Consider the following 25,423-nt stretch of genomic DNA (forward strand, 5'->3'; position numbering starts at 1 on the left):
TCCGATCTCGAAGCCTCCCGGTTAACTCCGCCAGTTCCAAATATTCTATCATCTTCTTCTGTCATTCGTCCACCGTTGGTGTTTCTTTCTTTATTCCTTAACCCTTTCCAGTTCAAACCTTGTTAATCCGCCCTTTAATTTTAATTATATATTCCTTTCATCCCTTTCATTTTAATTAGTGCTGGGAAACTCTGGTTGGCCAAGATATCTACAGGCTGCTTGTAGCTGAATTCATTTGCTGCTTACTAGGATCTTTTTTCGGAGAATTTCTGCGGAGGTACGTGCACGGATTCTGCATTTGTACAAGGAATACTCCTGTGTTGTTTCATTTTCAGTGTTGCCAAGGGGATCCTTCCATCCTGACATACTCCTTAAGTTCTGCTTAACCTCCTTGCTCTTTCACAACTGTTTCATTTTCTCCTGGCCGCATAGGTGGGACCTACAACAAACTGTCACAGTGTGAAGTGCTTCTGTTTAGCATGCCAGGTTGTGAGTGTATGAATGTCTGTACCTGTGAAAAGACCTCTGGCTGCTCACCCTGCAGCTGATTCTTTGGGCTCTTGGCGACTTTCCCAACTTCGGCGTAGGGTATATATATTGGGGGTTTGCTGGACTGTTGGAAAAGTTTGGAGTTTCGAAATGATTTTGTTCTGCTTTTAGAATCATTGGGACCAAGTGCTGCAAGAAACTTGGCGTGCCAGAATTTGACATTGCTCGAAATGTTTTGGATTTAATCTATGCACAGACTTTGACATGGTAAGTAAAAATAATCTTATCCATAAGATCTCTGTAAAACACAGAGCTGTGAAATGTATGACCCTCCAGTTGTTGTACTAAATCTCCCTTCCTTCCTTCCTTCCTTCCTTCCTTCCTTCCTTCCTTCCTTCCTTCCTTCCTTCCTTCCTTTCTTATTGAATTTATACACCACCCTATACCTAGGAGTCTCATCATCCCTGATCTTGTTGGTTGGGGCTGATGGGGGTTGCAGTCTAACAACATCTGGATAGGCATGGGTGCCCCAGCCTTGTTGCAATACTTAGATACTGCCTGCACATTGCATGAATTGAAATGAAATTACTGTGTTTTTAAACATCAAACTGTAAAGGTGCTCAGCACAAACCCTGCCTAGACCTGAATCCCTGTCATTTAGCAGGATTTATCCACTCTGGAGGGCCTTCTATGAGTGTGAATTTGTACCCACTGCTGTAAAAAGGAAATCACTTACAACCATTTTTTTACACTGATTGTAGGGAGCTAAATCTAATTTTTCCTGGACTTGGCCTCAGACCCTGAGCTGCTCTGGGAAGCCTTCAGACCCCTTCAGTCTGAGGTCTAGCAGCAAGTCAAATATCATGGTTGGTGCATGCCTGTAGTCCTAACACATTTTTCATATAGTTTAGTTATACAGTGGTACCTCGGTTTGCGACCGCCATCCTTTCCGCAGAGGTGGTTGCTTGCCAAAGCGGTCACTCGCCGAAGGCAAGCTTCTGCGTGTGTGCGAAGCGCATCCGACACCGCGGAACCTGGATGTAAACACTTCCGGGTCCACAGCGGTCACTCACTGAAGCGGTTGCTCGCTGAGGTAGGTGTAAACCGAGGTTTGACTGTAGTATACAACTGCTAACATGGTTTGAAAAAAGGCTTTCGACTTCCTTTTGAATGTTGCTAAAATGATAGAGGGACATGGGTGGCGTTGTGGTCTAAACCACAGAGCCTAGGGCTTGCCGATCAGAAGGTCAGGTGTTCGAATCCCTGTGACAGGGTGAGCTCCCGTTGCTCTGTCCCATCTCCTGCCAACCTAGCAGTTCAAAAGTGCAAATAGATAAATAGGTACTGCTCCGGCGGGAAGGTAAATGGCGTTTCCCTGCGCTGCTCTGGTTTTGACAGAAGCAGCTTAGTCATGCTGGCCACATGACCCGGAAAGACTGTCTGTGGACAGATGTCGGCTCCCTTGGCCAGTAAAGCAAGATAAGTGCCGCAACCCCCGAGTCGTTCGCAACTGGACTTAACTGTCAGGGGTCCCTTTACCTTTACCTAAAATGATAGAGAGGGATCGAGAGCAACTTATTTTATATCCATAATGTCTTAAATTATTTCCCCTATTTAATTGCATGGATGTTATATATCCAAGTCATATTTACTGGGGGACCACTAGCTGAGACATGGGTGGTCTCACTTGGAGACACAACTGTTTGTTAAACCATGTCCTGATAGTGGGATGCCTTCTGTTTATACCTTGTGTCGTGTAAAGAGAAGCTTTGAGATGATTTTTTTTCCTGCCCCTTTTCCCTCTCTCCTGTAGGATTGGTATCTTCTACTCACCTCTACTTCCAGCAATTCAGATGATATCATATTTCATAATCTTCTGGGTGAAAAAGGTACTAGCTTCTCAGAATTCTATGGATGCCAAGATCCAAGTTTTGGGCAGTTACTGTTTGGTGAGAGAACCCCAGCAGAGATTTAAAATAACAAAATATGCAGCAAAGTAAAATGTGGAAACGTAGACCTTTAAAATATGCCCTAGTGAGTTCCAAAACGCCCCTCTTCCGCAGCATAGAAGGCTTGATTACTCAGTCCCTTCCAATGTGAGGTAAGCCTGGCAGGACATCTTACTCTATGGTCTTAACCCTTTCATGCATGAATCAGACTTAAGCATGTTGGGGTTATGAGAGGCTGGTTTTCCCACATTACCAGGATTGGGGAACCTCAGGCTCAAGGCCCCAAACCAGTTGTCTAGATCTTTCTATAAGGCCATTGGGACTCACCCCAGATCATAATCCCTCCTCAACCCCAGGCCAAACTGCTGGCCAGCCCTGCTTTGCTTTCCTGGGTGGTTTTTGCCTGTCTGGAATGCATCACGTTTCCTGTCAGGATTGGGATCCCACACAGTGTTTTTTTTGGAAAGCCACCAGTGCTTTATTTATTATTATTATTTTTTAAAAAGCATGCTTAATGTATTGTTTGACCTTACATATTGTTTTGATTCAATGGCATATGCACAGAGTTCCCACTGAATGTACTGAAATGCTCGTCTTCTTCATCCTTGTTCCTGAAAGGTGAGTCTGATGAGGAACTGCCAGCCCCCTCGCAAAGCTTGGAGAGCTTCTCAGATGAACACCCTCTTTGTTTTCCTGCTCTTTTTCCCATCTTTCACTGGAGTCCTCTCTGTCATAGCAGTCACCGTCTGGAGGTAAGCAGGATTGCTCCCTTCCCCTTGTCGGATTACATTGCTCTCCCCGAGGCTTTTGTATACAGAGAGAGTGAATCTGTGGCCCTCCAGATATTGCTGCACTACAACTCCCAACATCCATTGGCTAATGCTGCCTGGGGTTGAAGGGAGCTGGACTCCAAGAATATCTGGAGGGCCATTGGTTCTCTATTCCTGTTTTAGTGTTTTAGTCTTTGCTTTTTTTCTGAGCGGTTTGTTGCATCACACAGAGGAAGAGCTTGTAGCAAGGGCAGGTGTAAATCACCCCATGAATGAGCTAATCACAGGGGCAAATGTTGTTGTTTAGTTGTGTCCGACTCTTCGTGACCCCATGGACCAGAGCACGCCAGGCACTCATGTCTTCCACTGCCTCCCACAGTTTGGTCAAACTCGTGTTTGTAGCTTCGAGAACACTGTCCAACCATCTCACCCTCTGTCATCCCCTTCTCCTTGTGCCCTCCATCTTTCCCAACATCAGGGTCTTTTCCAGGGACAGATGTAAATACAGCCAAACAAATTGCTACACTAACAGCCCAGTGCCCCGACTGTATCTGTTCAGTGCAGTGGTGTGTCTATCTGTTAGCCAGTGTTACTTGTCTGGTATTACGTCTTGAATTATTAATAATAAATTTTTATTTATACCCCGCCCTCCCCAGTCAAAACTGGGCTCAGGGCGGCTCACACCAATAAAATTACAATAAAACATAAAAAGCAATTTGTCACAGTGGCCTGGGTGGGCTACTTCAGAGTAACGACTCCACACAGCTCTGCATTTTATCTTTTTATTGGTGCTGCGTATTTACAGTGCTAAAGGCAGTGCTATTTACAGAGACACATCTTATCCGCTTGAGTCAGAACCTCCGAATGGAGTTTGGCGCGTCTTTCTCCAACATAACAACTTGGGGAGACCCAGCCTCTTCCCCCGACGTTTCCTGCGCAATTCCGGAGTCGGGGGATCGGCCTTCCCCCCGTGCTCCCCCCTTCCTGTCCCACCTTGGGCGATGGCTCTGCTACCTTGCCTGAGCCTCGGACACCACTTCCTGCTTCTCCACTTGAGTCGGAACTCTCCCTGCTTTCCCCAGCACTCGGAGATGGGCTGGAACTCAAGATGGGAGGGACCTCCCGATATCCCTTGTCCCTCACACAATTAATTAAAATACAGGTTAAAATACAGTATTAAAATTTAAAATGCAGCCTCATTTTGAGTAGTCCATAAATTCAAGCCATGAGGGAGGAAAAAACACAGGGGTCAGACTAAGTCCAACCCAAAGGCCAGGCGGAACAGCTCTGTCTTGCAGGCCCTGCGGAAAGATGACAAATCCCGCAGGGCCCTGGTCTCCTGTGAAAGAGCGTTCCACCAAGTTGGGGCCAATACTGAAAAGGCCCTGGCCCTAGTTGAGGCCAATCTAGCCACCTTATGGCTTGGGATCTCCAGAATATTGCTGTTTGTGGACCTTAAGGTCCTCTGCGGGGCATACCAGGAGAGGCGGTCCCGTAGATACGAGGGTCCCAAGCCGCACTAACAGTTGCTGAACTTATTTAGAAATACTTTGTACTTTTATGTATTTGTATATATCTGTATCTCCCAAAGTCTACAAGCTTTATATATCCGCATTCAGAACTGTTTTACTGAGACTCATCTTCTGCAACCGTAAATATCTGAACTCCTTCAGTGTAGTGATGGTACTGGGAGCAGCTTCCACCACTGCGTGGGCATCTCACCTGAGATTCCCAACAATTGATGCTGAATCTGGTCATCCTGGCCTCTCTGCCCCAGCCCTGCCTTCAACAAAGGAGATTGCACTCCATTTACAGGAAGCAGTGTGCACTTTGTAAAATGGTGTGGTTTGTCTTTCTGAGCCGAAAAATTGACAAGGAAGGGAAACCATGAAATAATCTCCTCCCCAGTGCTGCTTCCACTCTGTTTTGGACCTTATCCTGCCCCAGGCTGAAAACAGGGAAGATGGCTCCCCAGTTGACCTCTTCTTTGAGCCAAAAACCTCTATGGGCCATGGACAGTCAGTGCTGTGTGAGATGGACCATTTTTTAAATGAAGCAGCTTCCTTATATCCTTAATTAAATCTTCTTTAAAAAAACAACACTCCTTCCAAATGCTTATGGAAATGGTTTCACACTGGGCTTTAGAATGCAGCAGTGGTATTGCATCATGAATCGTATCCATGCCATTGTCCTGTGCGTGCTAAAATATGTGGACCTCTTCCTAAAAAAACCTTCCCCTCCCCTCTTTGCCCAGGTTGGAGCCTTCTAAGACATGTGGCCCTTTCCGTGGTTTGGTGACTATCTTCGAGTCTGTTTCCAGCTGGATGGGAATACTCGCCAGTTATCCCAGTTCGAGATGGGTTGTGTGGATTTATCACAACTTAATTGAAAGCGTGCATTTCTTCTTCATCCTCTCCATCATTGTTTTGTAAGTTCCTGTCAGCCGTGCGTTTCTTTATTTTAGTAATGTGATAAGAAAAGGTTATTTTATTTTATTTGCAAAAGACGTGCTAATTTTAATTTCTTAACTCTTGTTTTAGAATAATCACATACCTCTACTGGCAAATAATAGATGGCCGTAAAATAATGGTTAAACTTCTGCAAGAGCAGATCATCAATGTGAGTATGTTGCTGGGGAGGTTTTCCAATGCGTAAACAAGGAGCCCAGCTTAATTTTTGTCTTTATTGAGTGGTCTGTAGGTAGGAAATAGGAAAAACCTATTGAAATTCATCACCTCCATTTTAGTGGGCCTGCTGTATGACTAACACTGGGTACAATCCAGTATGTTGCTGCTTCCGTACAAGGAATAATTAAACACCTGAGTGCAGAATATCTTCCTGATAGTTTGGCTATTCATTCTCTGGCACAGAATTTTATATTGTTGGATGTTTGGGTGCAACTCAGCTTGTGGCATACAGTGAGGGACATTCACATTCCCAGACTATCCCTGTACCTTTATAACCTGTCAGCTTCCTTCTCTGTCTCCCTGTTGTTTAGAGTGATGCAACTTTCTTTACATCCTGTTTAAAACTTCCTCCTCCTCCTCCTCTCCTCCTCCCTTGGACCTCAAGATGAGAGGTTATCTTTAACTATACTCTGTGAGAGAACAAAAGAGCGAGCATGGCTGCCTTGTTAATCTCTAGATTAGTTAGGTTGGAACTAGAAACATTTCTCTCCAAGCTTTGCATTTCCTACAATAAAGAACTTTATTGCTTTCTTACCTACATGCATCTCCCTCTGTGTGTGATTGCAACAGGTAAAGTCTACTCTCTAACCAAGATTTACTAGCTAAACACTGCTCACTCTGCATACTAAAAGGTTTCAATAGGTAGCTCTCTTTCTCTCCTTCCCTCCCTCTCCCTCCCTCCACCCACCCCCCAATAAAAAAACATCAGCAGCAGACACCATGACCACTACTGTTCGATCTGGATTCAAAATGCACAGAAGTGTTGACATTTCTGATTGGTTACCCATGTAACCAATTTGACTGCCCCTTAGAGCCAGTCGAAGAGGTGGAATTTGGGGGCTTCCCCCAAGCCAAGGGAACGGAAGAGGGAGGCTGGGATTTGCTTAAGGAGCAGTGCACAGTTGATTCAGTACACCTGAGGACTAAAGGAGACATTGCATTAAACACTTATTTTTAAAAGTGTGCTTGTACTGACTACATTTATTTTGGGATTGAGGGGAGAGCATTTATTTTGGGGGGATACTCTGGATCAGAGCCTGGCAATCCAGATCACGGCCAGTTTCCTGCCAAAACACCTGCTATCCTCCCTCCTCCCAATGGCGCTGTTAGCTGTAATGGCAATCTTCTGGAGAGAGACCCCACAGCTCATTTTTCTTCAGAATTAATTCGAAAGCGTGTTTACTGTACAATATGGATTGATACCTACACACTTGAAAGGGTCCATTTTTGGTGGTAAGTATCAAATGCATTCATCTCCCCACTGCATCTTCTAATACTCAATTTTTGTGTGTGTAATAGGAAGGGAAAGATAAAATGTTCCTGCTGAAGAAATTACGTGCGCTGCAGGCATCTAAACTTCAAAATCGGGGAGAGCAGCCACAGGTTAGTTGTGAAAATGTGGGCTTGTAAAATATTGCCTTATTCATTATGGGTCATTAAAACAATTGGCTAATAATCTGGGGGAATACGTAATGCAACACGGCAAGTTGTTTATTAGTATTGCACTAGATGGCGGTAGTGATCGCACAAAAATCCCAGGCCACTGGAGGTGCCTGCGTTGCGTACAGGCTTAATCCCGTAGGTATTAAGACTTGGATACAAGACTTGCCTTGAGCATGTTAAGACTTTTGTGGTTGCAATCCATTCCATCCACCCTGAATTAAGTATACACAGTGTACCTAATTTTGATACTTCTCCCCTGCCCAACAGAGGAGTTCATCTGTGCACCAGTCAACTAGACAGCAGGTGCCTCCACCATTGCCTAACTCCACTGAAAGCTCTGCAGCAACAGAGGAACGAGACTCTTACTTTGAGGTAATGGCAACCGCAACTGAGAGAGGACCTCTGGGCATTTGCATTGAACTGAAATTCTTTTACCACTCTTCTATGCTTCAGAGCTCACCTAGAGTATTGTTTGTCCAGTTTTGCCATTGGAGTTTGCAGGCCCAAGCTCAATGGTCGAGCAATCCTCTTGGAATGCAGAAGGTCCTAGGTTTAATCCCATTATATCTAGGTAGGGCTGGAGAAAGCTCCTGCCTGGAGAGCTGCAGTCAGTCCATCACTGGTGACTATTGGCACTGCTAGGGCAGAAGGCAGGGAAGGCAGGGAAGCCAACAGTAGGTGGTACCAGAGCTAATGATGGGCGGAGCCAACTGATTCTAGTTCCACCCCCATCCTCTTGCCCTTTCTGAGTTCTACAAAAGGGATTCAGACTAAACATTAGATGGAGCTTCCTGGCGGGGTTGAAGCTGTTTTGACAGCGCAGCAGGCTGCCTAGAATGGTGATGACCAGGGAGGCTGGATGGCCACATATCGGGGGTGCTGTGGTAGTGAATTTCCCACTTCAAACAGGGGGCTTGGCTGGATGACCTTTGAGCTTCCTTCCAACTCCAATTATTGCTTGCAGCCTCACAGTTTGGTGTCTTTACACTGCCTGTGTAAGTGGCAAAAAGCAGGTGGAAATCGAAAGCGCCTAGTCCTTCCTCAGCAGCCCATGTTCCCAGCAGCGCTTTAATTATGTCCCTAACTTCTCAGTGCTGGAACACAAGGGCAAATGGAGATTAGAAACTGTGCAATAGTAGCTCCCTGGAGAAGCTCCCCATCTAGTCCAGCATCCTGTTCTCACAGATGCCAACCAGTTACCTATAGGAAGACCTCAAGTGGGACCTGAGCACAACAGGACTCTCCCTGCACTGCAGTTTCCAGTAACTGGTATTCAGCAGCATGAACAGCACTGAAGTGCATTGGGCCAAGCGCTTTTAATTATCAATGGCGGAATCAATTGTTCCGGCAAGAGCAGACCAAAGCGAATGTTCTGATTTGGAATCCCTTGGTAGTGGTGGTGGTGGGGGCCCTATTATTGTTGGTGTGAAAATACATTGAAAATCTCTAAGGTGTGTTCTGATACTGTAGTTGATTGATTTGGCACTCACAAAAAACAGATATTATCATAGATCAGGCATCCCCAAACTGCAGCCCTCCAGATGTTTTGGCCTACAACTCCCATGACCCCTAGCTAACAGGACCAGTGGTCAGGGATGATGGGAATTGTAGTCCAAAACATCTGGAGGGCTGAAGTTTGGGGGTGCCTGTCATAGATCCTGGCTGGAGAAGCAGAATGGAGAGTGTGCTTCCAATGTGCAATCAGTTGGGGGAGCGGGGGAAGAATGTGGCACTTAAAGCTCTGAAATTCCCTCGCCTCATTTTAGACCTAAGGAAATGGGGATCTGTTTATTATTACATTGCTATGTTATTCTTCCCTTTAGCTTGCAAGACCTCAGATGACCAGCTTCTCTCGTGGTAAGCATAAGCCTGGCACAAATGGGCAGAGCAGGTGGCAAAAATTGAAAACCCAGCTCTTTGAAGATTTAAAGCCCTTTTCAGGCATTCAGCTATTAGTACCGGTAGGAGGGCGCAGGGCTGGCTCTCCTCCTACACAGAACTACACAGTGCATTAGCTGGCATATTATTGGCTTAGTCAAAAAGCTTATGTTCTATGCATGATGCTTCCAACATGGAAACTCAGGGTCCCCATCTCTGTAGAGACTCTTATGTGTTAGGCAGCTCCCTTCAGATTGACTTGCCCATGTGTAACATGGGGTGTGTCCACTTCATGTGCTGTTGAGGGGAGGGGGCTAGCCCCACATCTTTCCACAGTCCTTTTCATTTGTTCAGAATTAATACCTGAATAGGGCTATAATTACCTGGTCAGGGATGGTATATAGTTTGGTGTTAACATCTGAATTGGCAAACTATGGTTTGTGTTTGCCACCTATCAGGATTGGAAAGCCACTTCAAACGGTGATTTTCCGATTCTATTTTGGAGAGGAAGCAGAAAACTGGTTTGGTGATATTGGATGGGGTGCGAACTATGGCTCATTGGAATCAGGAACTGGAAGTGGAGGAGATAAAGGGAAAACACAAGCCAGAGGCTTGGAGCAAGCAGCCAAACCAGCTCATTGTTTGAAAAAGTGTTATCAGCATAGGTGGACTACTGGTTGAACCTAGCAAAATCGTCATTCCGCTTTTAAAAAGCAACTTCTATTTTGAAGATAAATGCTCTATGGCAGGGGTTCCCAACAAATTTTTCTCGAGGACCCCTCATCGAGCCGCTATTGTGACAAGGACCCCCATTAATTCCTAATCCTAAAATTAAAAAGTGAGAGCCAAATTAAGAGTCTTTTTATATTTTATATTTATACGTTTTTACAGTTACGATTTAGGTTCAATGGACACTGACAAGATCGGTTCGAGAGTCACTGACTTACTTTCTTGAACATCAAATGCATTATCTTCCTCTTCATCTGTAGGCCTTTGTCGTTTTAACGAACCACTTTTTAACCAACGGTCCATTTTTAACTACACGAACTGTAGCTTCCGCGAAAAACAACGCTTTGTTTACAAACACTACTGTTTTGCAAAGAGGCAGCGCGTGCCAGGGAGGAGGGAGGGGAATGGAGAAGACAGGGTACCTGCGCAGTAGCGCACAAATGAAGCCGACATGCGCAAAGCATCTTGGGGAGGTGAGCGTTAGTAGAATGCACGCGCTGCCTCTTTGCAAAACAGTAGTGTTTGTAAAGCGCCACCTAACGGCATACAGCAGAACTACTGCCTCTATCTAATTCTAGTTTTGCGCTAGACTCTGCTCATGCAGGAAGCGGCCAAAACAAAAAATCTGTTATCATACGAAACATATTTAATATATTTTTTATTCTAATAGCATCTTGCGGACCCCTCTGGCATAGCTCGCGGACCCCTGGGGGTCCGCAGACCACCTGTTGGGAACCACTGCTCTATGGGCTCTTGTCCAGAGCACAGTCCCAATCTGGATTGGGATCCCACAAATTTCCTGCTGACGATCTCTCTCCCACCCACCCGTTTACCCCTGAAGGTAATTCTTGCAGTATGCCTTATCTTCTGGAGAAAACAGGGTTCCAGTCCAGATTGGGAGTACATTCCATGTCTGGGACACACAGCTGACTTTTCTTCAAAATACAAATGTTCGGTTTAAGGATGCTTGTTAAAAACACGTGAATGACCGAGAGAGGCATTAACAAAAAGGGCTGTGAAGAGATAATCTCAATTCCACGTGTGCCATGGTTTGATTAGGAATGTGTGTAACTTCTATCAAATACAACCGTGCTGATGCTTTGCCATCTTGTCTTGCTTGCAGTTCATGAGAGTAACCATCCAGCCAAGAATGCTACAGCTTCTGAAGCTCTGGCTCTGGCTTTGAGAGCCAGGCAAGAGGCTGAATGGGAAATAGGAGATGATGAAAGTTCCTGAAAGTGGAGGAGTGCAAAATGGACAGAGAAGCACTCTTGAGAATTTTGCTATTTGCACTACTGAGGCCTTAGAAGGAACTGTCTGCACTTTTGAAAATTGACAAATGAAGAATGGTGTCGAAAAACCAAGGCTTTTTGCATCAAAAATTGTATTTTTTCACTGGTTGCAATTTTGCTTTATTGTAATTTTTTTGAAAATATTGTGAAACATAATTAAAACAGGATGCAGCTCATCAGTGGAGTCCAGGACAGGATTGACTACATATGGAAAGATGTGAGATTAAACACCTTTTTCATGGAACTTTCTTACTGGATTAGTGTAAATTATTCTGATAAATAACTGCCAAGTACAGGTCTGTGAATATTTGTTGTAATATTTATGAAATGCTTTATTTTTGCTGTGTTGTTCAGAGCATTTTTTTACAGAGATTAGAGGCATTTATAAAGAATGATAATGAGAGCTCTGTTTGTTTTTTAATTAACATGCATTGTGTAACCACTGTGAAATGTTAAATCTGGTTACATATATCTTACTTCATCTCTGTGCAGTTCCAACCTTTTTTGGAAAACAATGGCTACATAACCAGCAAAAAAAAAAGTTGTAAGTTTGGAAAACAGAAACCTGTTTTAGCTGTGACTTTGCAGCTGCACATTTTTAAATTGTTTGACAAGGACCCTCTTATTTCCCCTACATCAATGGTTGGCTGCTTCAGTTGCCATCTGGCCTAGCTAATTCCTTCCAGCCAAACTACTCATGTGAATTGCAATCAAGCACTTTTGAGGAGTGCCTGCCTGCTGGAATCAGGATTGCATCTACAACAGGAGTTGTTGCTGCTCAACTGTTTGTGGTGCTTGGCTTCTTCCTGTTAAAAGCTGGTATGCAGAGTTTAAGGCGCAACCTTTTCCCTTCCTAGAGTATTCCTAATTCTTCAAGTGCTTCTGTATCCCTACTAGATTTCAGCATCCAATTCTCCCCAAGTGGTCGTATTTTCTTTGCTTCTACTTTGTCAGGTAGTTTCTAGTTTCCCTACCATGAGCAACTTCCATAGTAAAGGCATTTCCTTTGTGTTCGTTTGGACACAAAGTTCTTGAGTGATCTTCTGAATGCTATTACTTTGGAATAGGTTGTACTTCATGCATTTTCAGAGCAAAATGCAAGGACAACCTGCAAAGAATCTTGGTCAGAGGAGCAGACCCTAATTTGTAAGAATTAACATGTTGCTTCAAAAGCAGTGCCAAATGTGAATTCAAATTGGCACCTAAACTGAGCCCCCAAAATCTCTTCCTGCTTATCCATAAACAGTGGTACCTCGGGTTAAGTACTTAATTGGTTCTGGAAGTCCATACTTAACCTGAAGCGTACTTAACCTGAAGCGAACTTTCCCATTGAAAGTAATGGAAAGTGGATTAATCCGTTCCAGACGGGTCCACAGAGTACTTAAATTGAAAGTACTCAACCTGAAGCGTACATAACCTGAGGTATGACTGTATAGTCTAGTCCTGGCTGTGGTGTTGCTCCATGTTGTTTCCAGGTCTCGCTTTTCAGCTAATGCCTCTTATTCATATCCCCCAGGGAGGATTCTGTTTCACCCAGCCAGCCACTTACCCATAAGACAGTTCCACAACCTGCAGTACCTGGCCTAATTTCTTCCAGCCCCCCAAATGCTTTGATTTTCTCTTGCTCTCTGGTCCACGCCTTGGGGAACCAGTTTGTCTTTCGACTAGACAACGAGGAGGTATATGCAGTTGTCTCCCTCTCTACTATTTCATTCTAAGTACAGGCTAATTTCAAGTCATGTCAGTGATTGGTGAAGGCCTAGCATCAATTTATTTCCAAAAAAAAAGGCAGCTTAATTTAGAAAAAAAGTTCACACCTGCATTAAACCAACCTGATTTTTTTTAAAGGGCTGCACAGCCCTCTCTTATCTAGACTCTTCTTGCTAGGATTAAAATTGATTGTAATGTTAAGACTCCATCCAGCATGATGAAAAGAAACATTTGGATCCACTTTGCATTGTGATAATTCAGTCCCAAGAAAATCAATATGAATCCTTGAAGTTCCACTGCTGACAAACTTCAGTTTGCTTTAAAGAAGCAAACCAAAAAGAATCCAGCAAAGGCTGAACACTAGAAGTGAGGGTCACAGTCCTCCACTAAGCTGTCGGTGATGTAGCTGGCCTGGAGAACATTTTCATAGTACATTTTTTCAGCAAATGTGTTGACTGTCCAAGCCACAACTTGAATTCCTTTGGAAGACCACTGCCTCACATATTCCCTAGAAAGGATAATGTCAGAAATGATGTGAGGGAAGACTGCAAGTGACTGCAATTAAAACTAAACCTTTATTATTTCATGTTTTCTATAGTAACAGCAGGCCATCTTTTTGGTACTTAACCCACAATCTTTCCCCCCTATTTAAGTTAAGGTGTGGTATTCGATTGGAAACCATCTCTTAGGGATAATTATTGAGGCCATCAGAGGGAGAAACAGCAGCATGCCTAGGTCCATTTCCAGCTGAAAGGCCCGCCTCCCTCCATCTCCCCAGTGCCGTCGCTGACAGCGCCATCTTAAGCGCCCCTGTTGCCATGGTGCGCCGGATCTCTCCGGCGCCCTTCCGCCCCGTTTCCCAGCGCGGTGGGCAGGTGGGCATGGCGCTGCTGTGCGGCGGGCGGGCAGGCACAGCGCGATCTCTCCGGCGCCCTCCCGCCCCGTTTCCCAGCGCGGTGGGCGCCGCGCACAGCGGACTGGCCGGCCAGCGGGCAGGCGCAGCTTGCGGCGCCCTCCTGGCGGGCCGGCGCAATGGTGCCCTGCGCCACCGGGGGTCTACGTAGAGCCGGCCCTGATCGCTGAGGAAGCAGCACCCAGGTATCCTCCCACCTGAAAGCCTCTGTTATGTGCATGGAGCTAACTTATCCTGCACTTGCACAAAGCTGCCTTTTCAAGCTACCATAAGAGGGTATTTACCCTGAAAGGTTGTTTACAAGTACTACAAATGAGAATTACACATAGTTAAAGGTAAAGGTAAAGGGACCCCTGACCATTAGGTCCAGTCGTGACCCACTCTGGGGTTGCGCGCTCATCTCGCTTTATTGGCCGAGGGAGCCGGCGTATAGCTTCCAGGTCATGTGGCCAGCATGACAAAGCCGCTTCTGGCAAACCAGAGCAGCACATGGAAACGCCGTTTACCTTCCCGCTTGGAGCGGTACCTATTTATCTACTTGCATTTTGATGTGCTTTCAAACTGCTAGGTTGGCAGGAGCTGGGACCGAGCAACGGGAGCTCACCCCGTTGCGGGGATTCGAACCGCCGACCTTCTGATCAGCAAGCCCTAGGCTCAGTGGCTTAGCCCACAGCGCCACCTGGGTCCCAATCTACACATAGTTAGGGTGGTTTAAATAAGAAAAGCTCACCAGGCACCCACTATGTTGACACCTGCACTCTGTTCTTTTAAGTCTTGCATGATTCGGTGTTTGCCTATCCTCTCCCCTCATCCCTCCCCCCAATCCTGAGGAATATCTTAGCTGTGGGTGGGTTAGACAAAGGGTAGTCAACACAGTGCCCTACAGATGTTGTTGGGTTCCATAGGCAGTGATTAGGACTGATGGGAGTTGTAGTCCAACAAGCAGCTGGAGGGCACCTCCCACTGGCTATCCCGGAGTATAGTCAAGGTTTTCTGCTTACTGTGAAACGAAATTTTTCTGCACCAGAAAAGCGGAAACCCCACAGAAGTGCCACAGGAAGTTGTGCATGCTCCAGTCCATAATGACATCCAGCATCATCATGAAATAATGTTTCAAACAGGAAGTGTAGCGAGGCTTCCCATCTCCTAAGTGACTAAAGCTCCATGGTCGGTGGGTTAGAGCTGTTAAAACATTCCTATCAGCTTGCTTCATCTACAAGGCCAAGCAGAGGAACAAATGAATACATTTTGATGTACAAAGATTGATATTGCAAGGGAGACTTGACTTTCATCATTTCAAGCTTGACTTTGATGGTACGTAATCTTGCTATATCTGGTAGTCTGGTGTTTGTGGAGAAAGAGTCAAAGGCTGGAACTCAACCCTTGCATCATGTTTGCTAAAGAAGTCCAGACATTTTGTACCACAAACCTAAACACACTTAGAAGTACACCTTACTGATTTTAATTACCGTACTTCCCAAATTATGTATCTGCCTTGAAGAGCTGAGTGCTGGAATAGTTTTAAAACTATTTGGTTTATAGCAATTAAACTAATTATTACCCTGTTTCTCATATTTTAAGACATACCCATAAAATAAGCCATAGCAGGATTTTTAAGCATTTAAGGAATATAAGCCATACCCCGAAAATAAGACATAGTGATAGGCGCAGCAGCAATGCCGGCCGCGGCAGGAGGAGGAGGAAAAAAATAAGACATCCCTTGAAAATAAGCCATAGTGTGTTTTTTGAGGAAAAAATAAATATAAGACATGTCTTATAATATGAGAAACACGGTAGGGTTGGTTGTATTGGGTACCTGTACACCCCCACCATGAAGCAAGCTTAGGATTGATTTTAGGTTTTGGGGGGTCCTGCGTAAGCTGTCTTCAGTAAGCCCTGACCTCCTTTATCCATGACCCATACAACCCCCCCCCCACTGTCCTTGCAAAATGAGGGGAGTCCATACAACGCTTCACAGTGGACAGAATTATTCAAGATTTTTTAAAGTGAAGGCCACTTTGTCAATCTTTAATATACCCTCCCCACTTCCATAAGATTATGTACTATGTGTAATGCTGAAATTACCCAAATTAAAATCTTACCATGACCAGAAATATCATGGCAACAACAGAACACTTAGGTGAAAAATTGTACCTTATAGACAACATCCGGCATAAAAGAGCAAACGATGCTAGTGTTGTACAGCCGAGGATATTCCAAGTACAGGGGTTTTAGGGCTGCAACTGCCTGCCAGGAAACAAGTTACATGAAAGAAGTGCAAAGCAGTTTAAAGGTAATTTTGAAATTTTGTTATTATAGCCTGAAGGTCAGACTGGAGATGGAAAGGATTGCATAGTTTTTTTTGAATGCAAGATGCTGACCTTTGGTTTTGCCCTTCAGCTGGCTTAGGTACTTCAAGTCAAGACAAGGGTGCTTGCTATTGTAGTGGTGTGTATACAAAGATAATATTATTGTTTGAGACATACATCAAGGGAGGCACAATTTGCTTCAGTGGAAAATTTGCTTTTGGCAAGCATTTTGGTTCAGTATGTAAGAGACAGATTCATAAAAGGACCAGTAACTTGGTATTAGAGTACATGCTATGCTGAAGGTGCCATGTTCAGTCCTCAGCACCACCATTTAAGACTGATTTTAGGTAGCAGCACTGGGAAAGACCCCTGTTTGTGGCTCTAGAAAGCTGCCAACTATTAGACTACAAGGCTGGACTAGGCAGATCTACAGTCTGACTCTATATAAGGCAACTACATACATACAGTCGTACCTCGGGTTACGAACACCTCGGGTTACGAACTGCACAAACCCGGAAGTATTTTCGCCGTGCTCGCGTGCGCAGAAGCGCCCCGCGCGATTTGCGCATGCGCAAAATGGGGTTCGGGTTACGAACTTTTCGGGTTACGAACTGCGTCCCGGAATGGATCGCGTTCGTAACCCGAGATTCTACTGTACATGTATAATTCCATGTGCACAGTGCCAGAAAATGGGATAAATGCCCCTTCCCTATCCCACACCTACAACTTAAAGAAAACGTCGTTTCATGCTTATTTTTAACTGGTCTCACCCACAAAGGAAAGGGACTTAAGTTATTCAGTATTATATCGCTATGAGTAAGACCAAAGGCGGGGTAAATCAGCTATGATTGTAAATAGGTTGAAAAAGAAGCAGCACTAATGCTCTTCTTGTCTTGGTAAAATTGCATTAATGTTTACTAAGAAAGATCTCTCAGATCTGATCAAATGGAAGACCTCTACCATGTGCTGTCCCACAAGAATGTGAGGCTTCAGCACAGTGGAAGAAAATGGTACCTTGTCTGCATCACCCTTGACATCAAAGTAGATCGTGAGATCGTAATGCATACTTTCCAAAACAGCTTCTTTCAAAGTTGGTATTTTTTCTCCACGGTAATCCCTCCTACAGAGAAACAGTAAAACTTTAATTGTGTGCATTCCTGCATGAACATTTACATAAAAAAAGGGAATAATGCTTCTGTTCACTTTTATCACCATGAAGCATCTAAGGCAGGGGTGGGGGACCTTTCTGACTGGCAAACCAGATGTTTATCTCCCCTCACCTTGTGGGCCAACTTTTGACAGGCGGATGGGACCACCCACCTATCAGTCACCTGACACCATTATAGGCATACATAAAATCTTCAAGACAGGTGGCTCTGACGGTGACCTAATATTAGAAAGAACTAAACTAATCAAGAAAGTATGTGTTTTTACCAAAACATAAACAGTCCAAGCTTAATATATCCAGTAGTATTCTGCTGGTGACGCTTGTGAACAGCACAAAGCTGCACCCTTACAGTATTTTGGAATTATCTGACAGAAAACAGATCTGGTTGGAAGAATTTCCCACCCGTTCTTCAAGATTCTTTCCTTCCACCTATTACCTTCACACTGAGACCAAGTGACTGGCCCAATATCACCCAATAAACTTCATGGCTGAGAGGTAGCTTGCTCTCAGCGACATTGCTACATCAAGGGGAGCAGGCGGCGTTCATCTTCACAAACCACTTATCTCTACAAACTTATTTGGGAATAAGAAATAATTATTTCTGTGGGATTTGCTTCCACATAACCATGCATAGGATCAGGCGGTAAGAGAAAACATTTTATGTAATGGTACAGAAATATTGCATTTCGAGGTATGAATGAAGGTGTTCTTTAGATTGCTCACTTACCATAATCTATGTTTAGCAGCTGGATTAAATTTTCTGATATCAGCAAACGTCAAGCTGTTTAAGTCTCCAGACCCATCAGTGGTCCTGTCTACAGTGTCGTCATGCATCAGGACAGGAATGCCATCAGCAGTGAATCCAAGGTCAATTTCCACCCCTGTTGCTCCATTCTCAGCTGCCTTGATAAACAAAAAAACAAACTGATTTAAACAGGACATTGGATAACAATACAAATTTTGCATTGAAAGCTGTGTTTTGTTACCATCACATTAGAAATGGGAAAACTGAAACGGATTCACCAGCTGTGACCTGACTTTTGTTGGTGCTGCAGGACCTTTCAGTACTATTGGTCATGGTATAGTGTTTCTGTACTGCCAGGCCAGGTTGGGGCCCAGAGTACAGGATTATGCTGGTTCCTGCCCAGCCTAAAGGACATTTTCTGAAGGCAGATCTGGGGATTAAGTGTTCAGCTTCTTGTTTGTTAACTGGCCTATGGAGATCCACAAGGTTGTATCTTTTCTCTCATGCCGGTTAATGCTTATATGAAACTGCTGGGAGAGGTCATCTGGAGATATGATCACCAATATGTGGGTGATACCCAAATCTAGGATTGCTTTTCATCAGATATTAGAGAGTAAAAACCCTTAACTGATTGTGATGGGTTAGATGTTAGTTAACAAACTGAGATGGTGCTCTTGGGAGCCTGTTATTTAATATTTTCAAAGTATTCAATTGAAATTAGTGTGTTTTCAATACCAATTCAAAGTGCTGGTTGTCACCTTTAAAACACTAAATCCAGGATCCAGGGTTTCTAACAATTCCACACAATTTCCCCCACCCATTAATATCATCAGGTTTGGCTCTGCTCCGTGACACCCAAACATCTGAGGTGAGATTGGTTTGTAACTTGGAAGGCAAGCCTTCAGATAAAAGAAATACCGTAATACACAATGAAGATGCTCTCCTCTGTAAGCTGTAGAGTGAATGTGAGGGAAGTTAATTTTATCTCTGAAAGCTTTTCTGGGAAGATATCCTGCAAAATTTGTACTGATTTGTTTCAGGGATGTGTCCTCTTGTGTCACCAAGAGAGTTGCCAGGCTTTTTCTTTTCTGACCTTGATACTGAAAAAATATATATCTTGCTGGGTTCTTCAGAGAAGAAAAATGTATAATTTGTATTTGTTTTTAAATGTTGAGTTTCTTACCTTTCTAGTGAAGTGAACAAACAATGAGAGGCAATGTGTATCCTGCTCAGAGATAAGGAAACACTTTAAATCTCATAAAAGTCCAACCAAAGACTTTGGAAGTCAATTATCTGATTTGCAGAACAGATAAGAAACAGAGGAGTAAACAGCATCTCCCCTCACTGAGTTTGCGATGGATTGTCTTGGGAAGTGGAAGGTCACTATATTTACCACTAATGATTCACAAATATTTTCACCTCATCTCCCTTGTTAATCTCCTTACTCTGTTTAGGTTTCAGTTGATCTTTATAATCCCTGTGGTTATTTTATGCTTTAATCACTCTCATTAGTACAGCAAGTGAGGGTTACCTTCCCTTTGTTTGTCACACATTTAATTGCAACTGCTAGCTTCAGAACAGGTTACAAACCTCAAAGGTTTATTATTCCATTGCAAGTCTGCACTGGAACATTACTTTGAAATTAGGTCTCTTATTCCAGAATTTAAAACAATTATTCCGGAATTAAGTACTCACTGCTAGCCTGCTTAAATTCCTACTTCACAGGAACATTGTGAGGATAAAATAGGGAAGAGGGAAACCATACAGGTATATGCTGACACCTTGAGCTTCTTGGAAGGGGAGACAGACAGACAGACAGACAGACATAAACAAAAAAATAAAAATAAAATATGTGGAGATAACTGTGGGCCTAAATTCTAAAATTCCTGGCAAGTTGCAACCCTCGGGGGGGGGGGGGGGAGTCAGCACCTGCCCACTAAAGAGAAGAATGGTGTGTCTGTCACTTCTCCTGGTCAAGAGAAAATCCAAACTGGTTCTTTTGTGTTTGCATGTTCCTTACAAGAGATGGGCTTAATTCCAGTACTGCTGCATAGTCCACAAGGGCCTGCAGTTGCTTTGTGGTTTCTCTCTTCTACAAGGAGAGTTGCTTCTATAGGAGGATGCAAATTTTTCAATCACACCAATGAAACAGAATAGAAAGATGCACCGTTTTTGGACCCTTCCCTGTTCTAGTCTTCCTCTGTTGTGCATCTCCCTCCCTCCAAGCACACAAATAAAATTTAGACTTCCCATTTTATTTATGTTACACTGTAGAATGCCCCCTACATTTATACCTCATGAATCTTCAAAAGTTGTTTAAGAGAGTTCTCCCTAAACTGGCTTTTGGTGGTAAGGGACAGAGAAAGGTAAGGTACCTATAATAAATAAAACTGCAAATATCATAATGCATTTGCATAATCTATGGTGTAGACCAGTGGTCCTCAACCCCCGGGCCACGGACCAGTACCGGTCCATGGATCAATTGGTACCGGGCCGGCCAAGGAACATTTAAATACAATTAAATTAAAATTATTAAATCAAAACAATCTAAATAAAATATAAACAATCAACGTCCCCCCCTCAGCGGGCCGCGATAAAATGATCAAACGTCGACTGGTCCGTGGCGATAAAAAGGTTGGGGAGCACTGGTGTAGACCACACTTGCAAGACTATGCCCACTTTTGATCACCACAACTCAAAAAGAGTATTACAGAACTGGGAAAGGTGCAGAAAAGGGCAGTGTTGGGAAATGAGCTGGACAGCTCAGTTGGTGACAGCGTGGTGCTGATAATGCCAAGGTTGCAGGTTTGATCCCTAGATGGGACAGCTGCATATTCCTGCATTGCAGGGGATTGGCCTAGGCCGTAGAGATGATCCTCAGGGTCCATTCCAACTTTGGTTCTATTATCAGTTGGCTACGATCATGAAGCTGGAGCAACTTACCAAGGAGCAAAGGTTAAGTGAGGAAAAAGTGGATAGATAAAGAATTTTTCTTCCCCTCTCCTAGTACTAGAACCCAGGGTATTTTGATGAAACTGAATGGCAAGAGATGCAGGACAGAAGAATTATTACACATATAGTGGCAGCTGCTTCCGTAAGGCCAATATAGCTTTAGAGGAATTAGAAAATAATGGTGGAGGATATAACTGTAATAAAATACAGCATTAACAATAACAATGCATGCCATGTGTTATTTCAGGTTACTCGGCTACCAGTGATCGCCGAAGAAGAAGATTATGATTTCAGGTACAATAGTGACAAGCATACATGGGGAAAAATTTTCCAATGAATGCCATGGCATGACTCTGAAGCCCTTTCCTGCAACAGGGAATGGGTTAAACACCCCAAGTCCCCAAGATGTGGTATAATAAATAGAACCAAATATTCGGGGGGCTGACCTGTCTGATGGCGGCCAGCGTATTCTCGGGCGCGTCGTGTCCGCCGCCGCGGTGCGCGATGCGCGCCGGGTTCCCGCGGGGCTGGATGACCAGCTGGGCTCGCTGGACCGGCGCCGGCTCGAGGCTGAAGAGGCGCAGCACCAGGTAGAGGCCCGCAGTCAGCAGGCACGAGAGCACGGCGCTCCGGCTCAGCACCAGCGCGGCCAGCAGCACCGTCGAGAAGGCGGCCAGCAGTCCCTCGGAGTAGCAGAACATGGCGGCCCAACGGCCCCCCACAGGCGGAGGGGAGTCGCCCCCCCCCGCTCCCTCAACTGCCAGCGAAGGCGGCGGGCGCCGAGGAGGCAGCGCTCACCTGGGGCCTTGACAGCATAATAGTGAGGCGAGGTCCCCGGCTCCCAGCCAATCGCCACCCAGCCCCCGGGCCGCCAGCCAATAGGGAGCTAAGGATTGAGGAGAGGGGCGGGTTTTTCTTTTTCGTGTATCCAGAATGAACTTTGCCTTGAAGCTGCACCCAGCCGGCCAAGGCGAAGTTCACACCATGCACTTGTTGTTCTTGTTCTTGCTGTTGCTGTTGTTTTCAATGGGCACTATGATACCGTTTTGTTTTGTATACCACCCTTTCTCCGAAGATTTCAGGGCAGTTCACAGCATAAAAACACACAATGAAAACACGAAAGACACAATGAAAACAATAACAAAAGAACACAATACCCCCCCCCACAAAAGTCCGTTAAACAGTCTTGGGAGCAGTAGTGTGTTGAAGGCGTTGTCAGGAGATCACACCTTCCAAAGGGAAAGCGGGTAGCCCCACCATAGCTGCCAAGTTATCCCCTTTTTTAAGGGATTTTCCCTTATGCTGAATAGGCTTCCTCGCGAGAAAAGGGAAAACTTGGCAGCTATGAGCCCCACTCGCTTTTGGCTCTGACCCCCAATGCCCTACGAACGAAGCAGTCACCTTCAACATAGAAAATACATAAACTGATAAACTAAGAATTACTAATGCTGAAATTCTATCTCTAGGAGGAAGCGCTGTTGAACTCCGTTGGGCTTATTTCTCGTGTAGACAGACGCTGTACAATTGCACTGTATCACAGGGATGCTACTACACCTGTCGTTCACTCGGATCACTGGCCATGCTGGCTGAGACTGATGCGGGATGCAGGCAGCGGTTCTCAGCATCTACCTCTGGGAAGAGGGACTTGACGTCACGTCCTGTGAAACTTCTATATCATATGATTCCGAAAGTATTGCTGTTTGTCCCCCTTATTTGCCTCTGCTTTGCTATTTCTATCTGTTTTCTGTGATGATTTTGTTTTATGCTTGATTTTTCGTGGTAATAATAATAAAAGTTAGAAAAACGGTTTATATTGTAACTTTAGGACTCAGGGCAGTTCACAACCTAAAGTTACAATATAACTTTTTCTAACTTTTATTATTATTACCACGAAAAATCAAGCATAAAACAAAATCATCACAGAAAACAGATAGAAATAGCAAAGCAGAGGCAAATAAGGGGGACAAACAGCAATACGTTCGGAATCATAGAAAATGCAGCAAGCCTGTGGAAATAAAAACGCCTTTAACATGGGTACCGCTTATTTCCCTTGCCTCTTCTTCTAATTAAAAGCGAAACGCCTCGGCGAGCTACTAAAAACTACAACTCCCAGCATGCCAAGCGCTAGCTTCCGCGTTCTGAGTCCTTGCTTTGTGGGCGTTGTAGTTTCCCTTCCCCTCCTCCCAGCGCTGTATCTTAGAGACGGCCGTTTGCGGCTGGTTGCCGCGGTTTCTTGTCCCGCGAAGCCGGAAGCTGGAAGGCGGGCTCGTGTCGGGGCGGAGGGCAGGCTTGGCGTTGCCAGGGGCCGGGCCGTGGCGGGCGAGGAGCGCGTCCCGCTCGGCTGTGGGCGGCTGCGGCGGCGGAGAAGGACCCACCTGGCTGGAGGAGGCGCGCGGAGGCGACGCGCATCTTGCGCTCCCTGAGAAACGGGGACGGCGGCAGCCTTGGGGGGGAAGAGGCCGAGAGACGCTCACAAAAGCAGGAGGGTTGCCAACTGATCGGGAAGAGGAGCCGAGCGAGCTGCCTCAACCTGTACGCCTTTGAGCGGCGTCTTGTTCTGCAGAAATCAGCAGGTGAAGGAATGCCCCATGTTCCCTTTGTTAAACGTGTTTTATGCCTTTATGCAGGTTTCTCTTACACACACACACACACACACACACACACACACACACACACACACACAGTATATACATATACATGTACATGTACCATAGCTGCCAAGTTTTCCCTTTTCTCACGAGGAAGCCTATTCAGCATGAGGGAATTTCCCTTAAAAAAAGGGATAACTTGGCATTTATGACATGTACATGTACATGAAATGCATACATAAAGTTGTCGTAATGGTCATTTGAAATGCATAAGGATAATAATGTTTTGGTATTTTAAATGCTTAGTGCCACTTGCGAAAGCATGGCCTCTTTAAGAATTAAACCCAGAAATGGTATATATTGGGCCTTTTTTATTTGATGGGCTTTTTGTGCTGTGATTTGCCGGTGCATCTATGCAAGGGCTTTTTTTGTTTGATGCTCGTTTAAAAACATTTTATGTTGTGTGTTTCAGTAGTTTCTTGCATGGGAGTGTTTATTGGTGGATAGCTGTATACATGATTATTATTTAGAATAATATACAATAATCAACCAAAGCAGCATTTAAAAAGTCACCCAGACAGATAGAATATGAAGTAAAAATAATAACTGTGCAATATACAATGCAATTGTAACTGATATGCAGTACAGTATGCACAATAGGTACCCTCTGTGCCACACCTGCTCATGGCTGAAGCAGGCCAGTTCTCTGCTCTTAAAGGCACAGACACAGGGACCTATTCAAGAGTTAGCAACCTGAGAAGGAGGTTTTAGTTGGTGGTCCCTTTATTTACTTGCTGTGACAACTGAGGCAGAATTTGCATTAAGAACTGCTGGGCAGCTGGGAACTTTCATTTCTGAGTTTCGCTGCTGTTTATTAATATTACTTCTGCGTAATTTTTCTATTATTGCTGTTTTTAACTTTGGTGTTCTGGGGGGGAAAAGGTTGTTTCTTCCTGTTTCTACTGTAATTTGCTTTATAGTTCTTGTGGAAAATGTGGGGGTGTAAATGTTATCAACATTTCCATAATTCAGTGGATCTTGTACTGGGTTGGGATGGTCTGGCTTGTGTGTGAAAGTACATAATATGTGGAAGCAGGCTATAAAGTTCCATGAAACGGGGGGGGGGGAGTCTTCCTCTGCTCAGAGACCAAGATGTAGGGTTGGTTGAGTACCTACCTACAGGATTCCCCCACTGATTCATTTTAGATTTGTGCATACTGCTTATGCCCCCTCTCATCCCAAACTGTCTGCTCCTAATGGTGTTTACGTACATGTGTTTTTTAGGAAGAATTGAAGACATCTTGTCCTGTTTTCCTCTTTCTAATGCTATTGTTGGCTTGGTGCCCCGTCCACAGATCTTAGCATGCGTACAAGGATCCCTGTGCTTTCAGCTGTGGAGCAGCAATGGTGCTGACTTGGGAGGGGCCTCCAAAGGTAGAATATACAGTGATGCCTTGCAAGACGAAATTAATTCGTTCCGCGAGTCGCTTCGCCTTGCGATAATTTCGTCTTGCAAAGTGCGGTTTGCTGCGGCAAAAAAAAAAAAAACCACACAAAAAAATTCGTCTTGCGAAGCACAGCCATAGAAAACTTCGTCTTGCGAGTCACCAAAAACATCACAAAACGCTTTCGTCTCGCATGTTTTTCGTTGTGCGAGGCATTCGTCTTGCGAGGTACCACTGTATTTATAAAGCTGTGAGAGAGCTAGGTTTGAGAGAAGATTTTTTAAAATTCTAATTGTGAGGGATACACTCCTATTATTCAATGGGAAAATAATGATACTCCACACATGCTCAGAGTC

The 25,423-nt window shown here is 44.6% G+C and overlaps 3 protein-coding genes across 8 annotated transcripts in view; 2 read left to right on the top strand and 1 right to left on the bottom strand.

Annotated features, from left to right (window-relative positions):
• The window catches only part of TMC5 (transmembrane channel like 5), a 42,666-nt gene extending 31,026 nt beyond the window's left edge, over positions 1-11,640 (top strand). For both annotated transcript variants that reach the window (XM_088656862.1, XM_088656861.1), the window contains exons 14-23: positions 180-277; positions 661-756; positions 2,303-2,378; positions 3,057-3,190; positions 5,463-5,636; positions 5,749-5,827; positions 7,195-7,278; positions 7,606-7,710; positions 9,162-9,195; positions 11,069-11,640. In XM_088656862.1, the coding sequence (XP_088512988.1) occupies positions 180-277; positions 661-756; positions 2,303-2,378; positions 3,057-3,190; positions 5,463-5,636; positions 5,749-5,827; positions 7,195-7,278; positions 7,606-7,710; positions 9,162-9,195; positions 11,069-11,181 (993 nt within the window). In that variant the 3' untranslated portion in view covers positions 11,182-11,640. The remainder of the gene's footprint in view (positions 1-179; positions 278-660; positions 757-2,302; positions 2,379-3,056; positions 3,191-5,462; positions 5,637-5,748; positions 5,828-7,194; positions 7,279-7,605; positions 7,711-9,161; positions 9,196-11,068) is intronic.
• On the bottom strand, positions 11,543-21,892 carry GDE1 (glycerophosphodiester phosphodiesterase 1). 2 transcript variants are annotated; one of them, XM_035131992.3, is made up of 6 exons: positions 21,481-21,892; positions 18,065-18,240; positions 17,184-17,289; positions 16,015-16,107; positions 14,862-15,073; positions 11,543-13,455 (listed from the first exon to the last, which is right to left on the bottom strand). In XM_035131992.3, the coding sequence occupies exons 1-6, from the start codon at positions 21,733-21,735 to the stop codon at positions 13,308-13,310; spliced, it is 990 nt and encodes a 329-aa protein (XP_034987883.1). In that variant the 5' UTR covers positions 21,736-21,892; the 3' UTR covers positions 11,543-13,307. The 2 variants fall into 2 exon arrangements, with proteins under 2 accessions (XP_034987883.1, XP_088512989.1); XM_088656863.1 differs by lacking the exon at positions 16,015-16,107 and having other exon boundaries at positions 21,481-21,872.
• A 1,335-nt stretch (positions 21,893-23,227) lies between these two features.
• Positions 23,228-25,423, top strand: part of CCP110 (centriolar coiled-coil protein 110) — a 30,800-nt gene continuing 28,604 nt past the window's right edge. For all 4 annotated transcript variants that reach the window (XM_035131192.3, XM_060282373.2, XM_035131193.3 and 1 more), the window contains exon 1: positions 23,228-23,607. The gene's annotated coding sequence lies outside the window, so the exon portion shown is untranslated. The remainder of the gene's footprint in view (positions 23,608-25,423) is intronic.

Source organism: Zootoca vivipara, chromosome 13, assembly GCF_965207765.1.
Source record: "Zootoca vivipara chromosome 13, rZooViv2.hap1.1, whole genome shotgun sequence".
Lineage (NCBI taxonomy): Eukaryota > Metazoa > Chordata > Lepidosauria > Squamata > Lacertidae > Zootoca > Zootoca vivipara.

Excerpts from the sequence above, each read along its gene's own strand:
- GDE1 (XM_035131992.3), bottom strand. The coding sequence starts at position 21,735 with ATGTTCTGCTACTCCGAGGGACTGCTGGCCGCCTTCTCGACGGTGCTG. Across the intron at positions 15,074-16,014 it reads TGCCGGATGTTGTCTATAAG|ATGAAGCAAGCTGATAGGAA; the intron begins GTACAATTTTTC and ends TTGGCCTTGTAG. Across the intron at positions 13,456-14,861 it reads CAGAAAAATTTCGTTTCACA|GGAATATGTGAGGCAGTGGT; the intron begins GTAAGCAGAAAA and ends TATCCTTTCTAG.